Here is a 13217-nt window from a genome sequence, read left to right on the forward strand (position 1 = left end):
CAGCTGACTGCTAAGAGGGTGCGTTGTTGTGCTTGGCTGCTTCTATTGTATGCAGTAGTTCAGGATGCAGGCTTTGATGTGCCCCTGGTTGCTGTGTGCCACTGATCTGCTCCCCTCTACTGGATCCTCTTCACTAGTAAAGATCTTGGTGGATGTCTTTGAGTGCAAGAACTCTGGTTGTGGGTTTTCTGTGGGTGTTCTGTGGTGCAGAAGTATGGTGTACAAGTATTCTCCCTGGTGATGTGGCTTTCTGATGTATTGTAGGTAAGGGTCTCTTGTGATTAACCTGTCTCTCGTGGTTAACCTGGACTCTTGTTGCTCCAGGTTGTGAATGGTGGGCTTTGATTCCCTGTGCTTTCTAAGTCTGATGCAAGTTTCCCTAAGTATACAAACAATGCCCAGTCACTTGCCAGTTGTGATCATGACTTTCCTGTTAAGGCTGGTATCAGCCTCTTCCTGTTGCATAGACTGGTAATTTCCCGCTGGATCTTTTATGTCACTGGATATTTAGTCAGCTCCCCTTTGGTAAGGCCTGTGATCCTAAGGACTTTCCCTAAGCTTCCCAGGGTGCCTCCCCCCAGTGTCAGAGATCAAGGCCTAGTAAGTCCACTTTCCTTTGTTTAGGGCCTAATCTGCTTCATTGTTGTCTGTCCAAGGTGAGCAATTGGACATTGTGCAGAGTTTAGCTGGACTAGGTACACTTCCCAGTACAGGTCCCCTCCAGCTGGTTCAGTCCTCTTGTTTGAGGTGAGCAGCAAGGGTGAGGGAGGGGTTTAGAGGCTTTTGGCCAGTAGTGGTACTTTTTAAGCTCTTTCTGGCTGGATTCATAGGATTTTTAAGAGGTCCTACTTCCTTCTGGTATAATTTGCAGCTGTCTGGGTATAAGAAGACAACCTGCTGATTTAAGGGATTAACTGGTTGGCTGAGAGCTCCACAAGATGGCTGCCACCCCTTGGCTCAGTTTTCTTTTAAGCTCTTTGAGCTGTTTTAGAGACCTGTCTGTTACTGTTGTGCTTTAAATCTTTTTTTTTTCTTCTTTCCAACAGTTTTTAAATGGTAGAACTTAAGAGAATGTCTCCCCTACCCCCACAAACCCTTCTTTCTCTGTTGCCCCTTTTCCTTATCCAGAGGTTTGGGATAGAGTTAGGGCACTCTGAGTTTATTTTCTTCTCTGGTAACCTATCATCCAGTCTCTCCAGGTCCCAGACTATGTAATATCGAGCATTTATTTTGTCACTCACCTCTCAGTCATGCTTTTCCTTTGCTGCCTCTTTTCTGTGTTGTGAGGCGATTGGGACTTGCTGCCTAGCTCACTTCTACTATCTTTCCTCTGTTGCATTGGTTTCTTGATTTGTGAAATAAGAATAATCTTCTTTCACGGGACTGTCTCAGTGTAATGATTAAATGAAATAATGTGAAAAATACTAGCACAGTATAAGAAATTAATACATTATTGCTGTCACCTATGATATAAAACTGCACATTTTAATGACTTCTACTTTTTACATACAACCTAATTGTTAAAAGATTCATTTGTATTCCACCTCTAAGTGAAAACTTTAAAATAGGGAAATTGTACCAGAGCAGATTCCATTTTTAGTAGTGTGTCTTCTAGAAAGGACATGGACTCCTGGGATGAGTAAGTGGCAAAGAAATGAGGGCATTTCAGGGGAGATCAAATAGAGTTGAGTTTTATTAATATATCTTGATTACAATTTTAGGCTTCTAGGGTTTTAAAGGAGTAGAAAATAGGATAAAAGGAGAAGTGAGTGTTTGATTAAAGCAGAAAATGTATAGTATTGGTTGTCTTCCTGCAACTGAGAACCATATTTCTAAAGAACTGATTAGAAAACCCATTTTTTCCTACATAAATGATTTCACTCTAATGTCATTCTTCAAATCTGGAATAAATATTCTGCTGTAATGTCTGAACTTCATTGTAAAATTGTAGAACAAAATAATTAATATGTAGGAGACTAACTTATGGATTTCCCTTTAAAACAGAAGAGCTTAGAATTAATATATCTAGAAGTAAATTTTTGACAGAAACCTTATTTCATATGAGAACTGTGCTATATGTTTTTGCTAGTTTGATTTTCATTAATAATAAACTAAAACAGTACAACTTTGGGAAAATAGGTTTTTATAAAAGATTCTTCTGGTTTGGCAGAAGAATCAAACAAAACAAAAGTCCCTTTTTGTATAATACTATCTGTGTAATTACAGGGTGTAGGAAAAAACAAGATTGTTGACAGATTTCTTCACCTGCTCAACAGACCACGAGAATATATCCAACTTCACAGGTAAGAGTATTAGACCCACCACTTCTTAAAATCTGATTAAATTATTCATCTTTTACCTAGTGCAATTTAAATATACCTCCCTTCCATCCCATCTCCCATATTGGTGAACCCAGGGCCTTGTCCATGCTAGCATTCTCTCTACCACTGAGATACATCTTCATCCCTTTTTAGTTTTTTATTTTGTGGCAATCTTGCTAACTTGCCCAGACTGCCCTTGAACTTGCTATTCTCCCACATCAGCCTGCCAAGTATCTGGGATTATAGGCAGTACCACCACACCAGGCCTAAATATACTTTCTTAAAGGCCCATTTTATAAACTAGTTTCATTCCTGTTCCTCTGCTCTTATCTATCTTCTCCTTAAAAGGTAATAAAACCATACAATATTTATTTCTAAAGTGACTAATACTTTATAAATATGAATTAATAGATCTTTTGTGGACAGAGAGTGATGAACATTACATTCTAGGAGCAGATCTCATCAACATTGAGGCACTTAAATTAGAAGAAAAGTAAATGGAGCCTAAGTCTATTCATCTAACAAGAAGCTAAAATAGCTCACATGGAGGAAGAGCAAACTATATGGCTCTCAGGTAGGAAATGAAGAACACAGACATGTGGAAGAAGTATGTTAGTAGTGTTTTTTATCTTAAAACACTTTTTGGATTGTTTAGTTTTGTGTGGTCAGAGTACTCATTCAGTAATAGCTTTTAAGCAAATTTTCTCAGCATGGATCATTTTTTAGCTGTATTGTGAACCTGTTCCATATTTTAAAACATAAAACCAGCAGATCTACTCAAAACAGAAAAATGAGACAGAATAGTAGGGAGGGAAAGAGGAAGGGAGAGAGAGAGGGAGAAAAATATATCAAGTTTTGAGCAACTTAAAACTAGTTTAGAATGTTATTTTACTTCCAGGAAACAAAAGACATTGTACAGTGACAAGAACATTGGCTTGATTTTTTTTTTTCATAGTACTAGAGATTAAACCCAGGGGCACTTAACCACTGAGCCCCCCCCCCCTTTTTTTGAGACAGGGTTTTGCTAAGTTGCTTAGGGTTCAGGTTAGTTACTAAAGCTGGCCTCAGAGTTCTAATTCTCCTTTCTCATCCTTCTGACCACTGGAATTACAGGCTTGTGCCATCACGCCCAGGCCCATTGGATTGAATTTTGAGAACTAATTTCTGGTTTGGGTCTTTTGCTAAATAATTATGAGTTCTTAGAGAATTATAGGAAAGTAGAAGGCAATTACTAGGTCAAAAGACAAAGAAAAAAGGATCAAAGGAAAGTTGAGATATGCCTAAACACTCCCTCATGGGATATATACTTCTGGCTATGGCAGACTAATGTACCAGATTAGCACTACCACAATAAACAACTATAAACCTGGACAAAATTCATAAACACTAGGAAAAGAATAACCACCAGAGATCTGCAGTCTGAACAACTATCAGAACTCCTGCATGATTGGCAGCCTGCATTAAACCCTCTGTTTTCCAAAAAATATAAAGCTTATGCTTTAGAAGTAGAATTAGTCTATCTCTAATTAAAGTTACTTTATACCCACCCTTAAAAAGTTTAACAATAAGTCTCAAAAAAAATCAAAGGTGCTTCTGTTTTAGAAGTTCTTTCTCATACAAAATGGCTTTAAAAATAAAAAGAATGGATTTTGAGCAGACAGGAAAGATAGGAACAAAACTGAACACTCAACTAAGAAAGACTGAAAAATCTAAACACTTCACAACATACCGTTAAATGATGTCAAGCCTTCAGTAGAAAATTACTAGATATACAAAGAAACAGGAAAATTGGTCAATAGAAACGGACTAAAAAGCTAAAAAATGATAGAATTAGCAGGCAAGAACTATAAAACTGTTGCCATAAACATTTTTAAGCATTACAAGAGGGGAAATGAGAATAATGAGGGAATAGAAATCCTCAGTATAGAAAAGACAACTTTAAAAAATGCAGCTTCACGTATCAACAACTGGAATCTCAAAGATTATAGGAAAAAAATGGGACAGAGCATATATTATGAGATATAATGGGAAAACTCCCAAATTTAATGAAGAACAAAGTCATCAGTCTAAGAAGTTCTATAAATGTCAGCAGAACACACAGGAAGCCACAGCATGGCACATCATGTCAAATTGCTGAAAACTAATAGAAGTATCTTTAAAACCACCAGAGGGAATGAAAGCCATAATGCATACAGTATAACAATGATAAAAATTACTACTGACTTTTCATGGAGAATAAATATAAAACATAATTCAATGAAATGGTTACTTTTAAAGCAACAAGCAAGAAGTAGGATAGTACATTCAGCACAAATGCTCTTCAAATATAAAATAAAAGACATTTTCAGACAAAAGCTAAGAATATAGATGTGAAAATTCTTAACAAGTATTAACAAATCATATTCAAGGAAATATAGAAGTATAATATGTTAACCAAATAGATTTTATCCCAGGAATGTAAGGTAATAATATCTCCATTCTTACACCTGGCATTGATTATCTATGTTCTCCATCAATTCTGCTAGGATGTTATTATTATTATTCAAATAACCAACTTCTGGAATTGTTAACCCTTTCTTTTCTTATGTTTCTTTTTCATTTCAATAATTCCTGTTTTTGTCTTTATTATACCCTTTTATTTTCTCCAGACTCAGTGTATTGTTCTTTTTTAAACTTTTTGATGGGAATGCCTTCTTAATCATTGATTTTTGACCCTTAATTTATCATATATGCACTCAAAAACCATCTATTTTTGTCTCTCTTGGGTCTCAGTTTGTTCATCTCTACGTAAGAGGAACAGACAAGGGTCATTTATAATATCACTTTTTGCTCTATATTTGAATATCTTTGAGTCTTCAAGAAGAATATGGTATTTGAGGTTCTTTTAAAGGTTTAGAAGATTAGAGAGAGCATGCCTTACTTCCTGTCTGGCCCATCAACCTCTTGTCCTAAAATAAGAAATGGTCCATAAAATAGTGAAGAGTTGAATCCTGCTAATTTACATTCTGTGGTAAATCTGACATTGGTTAGATAAATGTGTATATATATTATCTATGATTAATTTCCTAAATTTAAAATGTAGGAAAAATTTCAAAGCCAAATACTTATATTTTATATCACCTGTTGCTGTATTATTAATTGATAATAGTATGTCAAATAAAATTATATTTATTCATTTAACAGGGGCCCTAGTACCTATGTTTGACAATATTGGATATTAACTTATTATGTAAAAGTGGAAGTCCAAAAGCTCAGTTTGCGATAAATGCCATTAAAGAATTTTCACTAATTAGACCTATATCCCCACTAATTTCAATGTAGGGAATTTTTTTCTTTTTTATACAGCTTTAAGGTTGTATTTGCCATAAAATTTAAGCTTGTAAATTGCTTTAAGGGAAACCTATGTCCAAAAGACTTAAAAATAGTGGTCTTAAAAATATGTTTAGGACTTCTTTGATCTGTAGATGATCTATGTAAGGCCTTGTCTTCATTTTAGACTCCTGATGGATTTGTGATATTACCATCTAAATGATCAGTCAGTCTCAATTTAATTTAGTCATTGGAACACAATTAGTTATAAGAGTCATTTGAAACATAGTCTTGATAAGTAAAACCATCACCAAACACACATGAATAAAACAACCACAATGCTTTTATGTATGACCATCTTCTGTTTTGATTATCAGACTTCACAAAATGAACAAGCTGGGAAATTCATGTACTTAGTTAAAATCAAAAGTATATCTGAAGAATATGATGTAAATAATTTAAAAGATTAATGGATTCAATCACTTATGCCTTGCATTTGTGAAATGTATCTATTTACTTGTTTCTTCTATGATGTTAATTTGACATGAAGGACACTTGCAACTTCTGTACTTGTATTGCTACCTTGGATAAAAGTACATGTCTATATTAAAATCATAATAATCTAAGGGCTTTGAAATACTTATATTACCAGTTTTTTTTATTTGCTACTCTTCAGATTTAAATATAGCTTAGGTCCAATCATTAGTATGATATATGCTCTTGTTATTTTTCTAATAGTGGTACCTGCTGGAAATAGAGTTCCCACATCCCCTACTATAGCCTCAACTTTCTCTTACAATGAATTTTCCTCGCAAATGCTCAGCTTATTCTAGGATCATTCTATGCTCTATTCACAAATTTTGAAGTTTAACCCATTCCTGTCTGCATTCCTTCATCTAAAAATGCACCCTATTTCTCCACCAAGACTTCAAAGTTTCATCCATTGGTGACCTCTCCTTTCATTCTGGGTGTGGCTGTTCCCACCTCTCAACCTCTGAGAAGCTGAATTTGTACCAATATGATAGAAAGAATACAGGTTCTAGAGATTGAATCCTGTCTTCACTAACTTTTGTGTGATTTTGAACTCCTTCAGTCTTAATTTCCTGACTTATCAAATTGAAGTATGTCCTTCCTAGGGTGAAGACTAAATGACAGAATATGTGAAATGGACTCAGCCAGTGTCAAGCATTTTTAGACAAGCTACTAAGTATTAATTTTTTATCACATAACTTTCTTTTCTATCTCTGATTTGAATGAGACAGGTAGACCATCCCTAATCCAATATTCAACATGCTTCAAAGTCTGAAACTTTTTGAACACTGACATGATGCTTATAAAGTTTTGGCTTTTGGAGCATTTCATATTTTAAATTTTTGAATTAAAGATGCTCAATTGGTAAAATTTATGCAAATATTCCCATTCCCATAACCATTGAGCTACATTTCCATCATTTATTTATTTATTTATTTTTATTTTTTTATTTTGAGAAAAAGTCACATTCAGTTACTGAGGCTAGTCTTGAACTTACAATCCTCCTGCCTCAGATTCCCTATTCACTGGGATTATAGGCCAGCACCAACACATGTGGCATGGCCATTGGAAACAGGCCATGTAAATAATAAGTCAGTGTGGTAAGTTTGGGATGTATGTGTGTAGACGTAAAAATTAATGGCAAGAGGCAGACATGGGCTTACAGAGGTATCATAGTCCCTGCTGAGGCTAGATTGAATCCTGACTGCAATGAGGTATAATGAAAGCAAGAAAGATGATGTTGACCATAGTCTGTGGGCTGCTCAAAGTCATATGGATCTTGAATCACATAGAATACTAGGAAGTGATATTAGGAATCCAGATAAAATTATTGGGGCTAACCAAAAATATTGGTGATGAGAATGGAAAGAAGGGATCTATTAAGATAGTTATAAATGGCTGGTTTTACAATTGTTGAAAAGTCTGTGGAGGGAGAAGGGAAAGGAGAAGTGAAGAAGTTGTTAAGAGAAGTTGCCTCCCTTATCACAAGGCAAGTACTTTGTATGGTTCTCAATATACAGTGGATGCCACTAAGTATTTGTTGGAATGACTTGGTATGAGCTAATTTCATCTGGAACTTGCAGCTCAAGGTCCCCTCTGATAGCCATCCTTATCTAGAGGCACCACAGGCTACTTCATTGTGGAGCCAGGTTCCTCATATATGTATGGGTTCGACTGTTATGAAACTGTTATGTAAGTGCTCTAATCAGCTGAGATAGTTAAAATATTGCGTATTGGAAGGTTATTGTTAAAACATTTGCTTTTTATCTATCATATTTTTATATTATTCTCCCTTTGTGAAACCAGATGAAGTAAAATATGTGGCAAATTGAATGCAAAACTCTTCCCTTGCCCATCTTAAAATCACATATCCTGGAGTAAATGATGACATGCTTTTCAAAGCACAGCATAATCAACACACCAGGCTCTCCTTAGGCTGAAGAAAACTGAGTGTGACAGCACAAAATTTTGAAATTCACAAAATCCCAGCAGGCAGAACTATCTGGTAGAAAACAGAAAAAGTCAAAGCTTTTCTTAAGTCTCATGGAAAACATTATTATTGAGCCATTACAATATCCTTAGCCCTGATTGGAGTAATAGGGACTTGAGGATATGTCAAATGGCAGCTGCCACACAAAACATCCAGGGCCCTCTTCCTGTGTCTTCTTCCCTATTATGAATTTGAAAAAGCTGTTTTGGAAACATTTTTATCAGCAGTTGGACAGTAGTTCTCCTAGTAAGAATGCCTTATACTGCCTCTTTAAAAAAATGAGTTATGCCGCTGCCTCATGCTTTAGGTTTATAATAATTTTGACTCTTCTCTGATTGACCTCCAAATACATTTAAATTTCTGTATTTTTCTTTTTATTTAACAAACATTTACATGGCAGCTATTATGCGCTAGGCACTGTTCTAAGCTGATTTCAAATTACAACTTATTACTGCTAACTACAAGTGTATAAGATCCATATCATTACTATCTCTGTTTTGCAGATGAAGCCACTGAGGCACAGAGAGGTTAAAGAACTTGGCTAAAGTTACACAGCTGGCTTCATACATTCTGGCTTCAGCCCTGTGCTCTAACTACTGCTTGATGCTGTTCCTTGACTTCATTGTGCTGAATCAGACAGTAGAGTAGGGAGGATAGTAAGTACTTTACTGTGGTTTTAACCTGTGTGACAGAACTGTCAATCAACCATCTTTTTTATTCTGTACCTCAGTCTATGTATAATTAACTTGTTGTGTTAAATTCTAGCCTTATGTTCCTAAGTCCTGTTGAGTCTTTTCTGCATTATTTTCTTTGGCTAATTATTTCATAGTTTTATATTTTTGCCTAATAATAATATCCTTATTTCATTTTCTTCTCTTTATTATTTCTCTGTATCATTAAACTTTTTTTTGTATCTGTATCTATAATGATTTATTTGTGGTGCTGGGGATTGAACCCAGGGCCTTGTGCATACAAGGCAAGTGCTCTACTATATCCCCAGTCCCTAAATTTACTTTTACTCCCAGTCACATCTCCTCCTCTGAACTGTGTCATCAGCAAACTTAATGGCACTGTTTTTTTTCTCTTCACCCAGGAGATTCATAAAAACATTAATTAATTATTGTGGTTTATTAAGGAATATTCCTCCCAAGTGGACACTACTCCAGTGATGTCCTTCCTTGAAGCATGTCCACCAAAAAGTTGTTTTATTATGGCTTCTAATTTGTGGGTTACAGAGGCTGGTGAGTCAGAACTATAGACAAATTCCTGAAACTGTAGATAGCAGCAAGTGGCATGCTCTAGGCTGTTCTGGAAAAGACAACTGGAAACAATGAGGAGTCTGTGGGATTCGTTTTCATTTTTTTATTTCCTGAATCACAAGCTTAAGAAGCTTGAGAACCACTAAAATAGTGTTTTTTCTTTATTTTGTTATATCCCTTGCCACTAGAGCCTACTACATTCCTTTCAAGTGTTATGTGCATTTTTAGTTTGAGAAAAACTTTTAAAAATCCCCAAAATGTAAATACAAATACGTAACACAGAGCCAAATTTATCACCCAGATTTAACTGTTCATATTTTTCCAAATTTGATTCCTTTTCCAGAAATTAAATACTATAATTATAGCTAACATTTCTTTTAACTGCTACTTCCAAAATCATATCACCTTCCTCAACTCAATCACTATTATAAATTTACTTTATAAATTCTAGTCCTTTTTCCCCCACTCACAGGACAATTTTGGTTAAAAAATTATTTCACACTGATACTCATTATAAAATTCCTTATAAAAATATGGAATAAGCTCAATATTAGAATTGTTCAAATCTCAGATCATCTGGACAGGCTTAACATCATGTCCCTACCACTTAAATCTGGTGCCCCACTTGGGCCTTCCTAGCTGGCATCAGCTGCACTGTCCTTAGATGAGCAGAAAGAATGAAAAAGTGTCTTGGTCTAATATCCAATACTTCCAAAATTCCTATTTATTTGTTTATATTAAAATAATGTTGTTCTTATAAGATACATATTGCTCTAACCAGATTCTTTAAATGGTGGCAACAATGACAAAATAAGCAGAAGGAACAGCCCAAGGTGCTTCAAATTAGTAAATAAACTGGTGTATTAAGGTGATTGCTCAGTTCACAATACTGTTATGAATCTTCTGTTAATTGAGATGTATCTATAATGATTTATGCAGGATAAATTAAGAGCCTTGTTGAAAAACCTAAGAATTATTTCTGCATTTGCCTTTAGTCATTCATTTATTCATTCATCAGTCAGTCAGTCAGTCAACAAGTGTCTTAGGTAGGGTTATCTTGAAACAGATCTCTTTAGCCAGAAATCAGGATGTTTGTATAAGTGATTTGAAAAGGAGAGATTTTAGGTGAGAACTATTGGAAAGTAAAGAAGTTTGGACAAATGAGGTGGTTCTAGATATGACCTGGTATCAGTCTCTTCACAGGGAGCTCTGGAGTGTGAATGGTACTACTCCATTATCTCACCTAGAAGCAAGAGAGCCAATAGTTTTAGCTCCCATATCAGTAAGTCACTGGTTAAGGGCTGCACCCTGGGAGAGAGGGCAGGAAGCACTTGTAATTAGTATTTCTCCAAGAGGTAGCTCCCACGGTGGAGGGAAGAAGAGTTTAGCTGTAAGCATTTATAGGTCAATGCTGTAATAACTGGAGGATGAGTGCATTTGCTGATAAAGGAGATCTTGGTAGAGTACCAACAGCATCTACTATATCAACCCTATATTGAATTTCTGTTATGTCCTTAGCACTGTTTTAGAACTGGAGAACTTAACAATGAATAGGATAGACAAAGGTCACAGCTGCCATGAAGATTTCTATCTAGTAGAGAGAAGGTGTACAATAAAAAATAATGTAACCAATAGAAAAAAAATGTTAAAATGAAAATGATAGCTAGGTACAGTTGTCCATGCTCATAATACCACTGATTTGCAGGGGTGGGGAGTACTGAGGCAGAGGATTATTAGTTTGAGGCCAGCCTCAGCAACTGAATGAGGACCTAAGCAATTTAGTAAAAACCTATCTCAAAAACAAACAAACAAACAAACAGGGTTCAGGATGTAGCTCAGTGGTAAAGTACCCCTGGGTTCAATTCCCATTCTGAAAAGAAAAGAAAATGATGTACAAGACTTTAAAGGGTAATGTGATAGAGAGTGAATGGGAAATTAATTGAGAAATAGAGCTCAAACATTGCTAAGTTTGGCAGTAATGACTATTTATATAATTGTGGTGGGATTTGCAGTGCAACATTCTGGCATTTCAACAACTATCTTTTCTAGAGACTCAGCAGGGCTACTGACCCAATATGTAAGATGGATCTGTAACAGAAATAATAAACAGACCTTCAGATCAAAATAACTAGAGAGTTGTGAGAACTTGGGCTAATGATAGTTTTGAATAGGATTCTAGTAAATAGTCCAAATTACCAGAACTAGCTAGATTTAACCCTGTGGGAATAGAATCATTAGTATCAGCTTGGTAGTAATAGGAATTAATCCTTTCCTCATCTCTACTCTGGACTATTGCAGTAGCCTCTTGGTTAAGACCTTAACCCCCATCTCCTTTCCATGTCCCCACATTGTTCCAAAAAAAAAAAAAAGTTGATCACTTGTTGTCCTGCTTAGAAGCCTTCAGTGACTCCCATTACCAGCAGCATCAAGTCCATACTCCTGAATTTGAACACCATCTGTTTCACTTGTCTTGCTTCTACCTGTTCTCTCCCACACACTTAGGCTTCATCCACTGCCTGTGGCTCTGCATACATATCCTTGGCTCCTTAACTTAACATATGCAGTTTGGAATTCCCTATCAAGTCTATCTGGAAAAGTCCTACCTTTTTCTTCAAAATGTAAATCAAAGTCTTTTCCAGTAGGAAAAATTCTTAGACCTTTCCTTCTCATTCTCTTTCACAAGCAGATGTTTCCTTTCTTTGTGTTACTGTTTTTGTAAAACGTTTTGCAAGTGGGGAGCAAAGAAAGCTTTCTGTGTTTGGTAAATGAGATTGAAAAATTGCATGTTGAGCTTTAGGTAGTGCAGTCAGTTTTGCCCTTCTGTCATTTGGTTCTATGTAGGTGTCCTTGTGAGCTGTTTTTCAGCTATAGAAATCAATTGAATTTAGGGCTAGAACTTTAAATCACAAAAATAATAAAGTGAATAAATCACATTGCTTTCTCCCAAATAGTCTTCTTTAATTTTTAATGAGAACAAGAAGTTTTTTTATTAGTACCAAATAAAAACTAAGATATTGTTTTTCACTGTTAGGTCATTTTTTTTGGTTTCCATATTTATAAGTTTTAGAATGTTTCTTTTCCAAAAGGACTTTTATTAATGGTTAAGGTTAGGGCTATTGACATAGAACAGGCTCTGCTAGTATATCTGTCTTTATCACAGTTACATGTTCCTATCCTCAGTAGGTAGCTTATGGGCAGGGATATGTCTTCAACTGCCTTTTCCACTATGATGTCTAGAGTATAGCCAATGTTTCATAAACATTTGCTAAACAAATGAATAAATGCAATGTCTTTTCCTTTTTCTTCCACCTTTCAGACATCCATTCAGAAAGTCTTCCCTCTGAAATGGATAGATGGTTGGTCCTCCAGTGGCTTCATGTTTTCCATGAAATGAAAGTCAGACTAAACTATGAAATTTAAGACTCCATACATTCCGGACTTACCCTGCCTATCCAGCTCTCTCCCCTTCACATAACTAAGTTCTAGACATGTTGGGTAACTAGATGTTCCCTAAAACTTCTCTTGTATCTCCAGACTGCTCCACATTTGACTGATGCTCTGCCTGGATGTATCTTCTATGCATCACTGGCAGATAAAATCAGATTTTATTGTTAGAATCATGTCTTCTTCAGTCAGAATTGGTTACTGTCTCCTCTGAGTTCACATTGAACTTTATTTTGATATCTTTGTTTTTATAACCCATATCACTTCTGACATGAACTAGATTTAATTATCTTATATCTATCTCCCTATCTGTCATGTGTACTTCCTGAAGAGCAGTGTCTGTATTATTCATGTATAATACTT

General features: G+C 35.6%; 1 protein-coding gene across 1 annotated transcript in view; it reads left to right on the top strand.

Moving 5' to 3' along the window:
* LOC144253352 (von Willebrand factor A domain-containing protein 8-like) overlaps positions 1 to 13217 on the top strand; it is a 158821-nt gene that overhangs the window by 37913 nt on the left and 107691 nt on the right. The window contains 1 exon segment of the mRNA XM_077795467.1: positions 2227 to 2303. Within this exon segment, the coding sequence (XP_077651593.1) occupies positions 2227 to 2303 (77 nt within the window).

This window comes from Urocitellus parryii, chromosome 2 (assembly GCF_045843805.1).
Source record: "Urocitellus parryii isolate mUroPar1 chromosome 2, mUroPar1.hap1, whole genome shotgun sequence".
NCBI classification, from domain to species: Eukaryota; Metazoa; Chordata; class Mammalia; order Rodentia; family Sciuridae; genus Urocitellus; species Urocitellus parryii.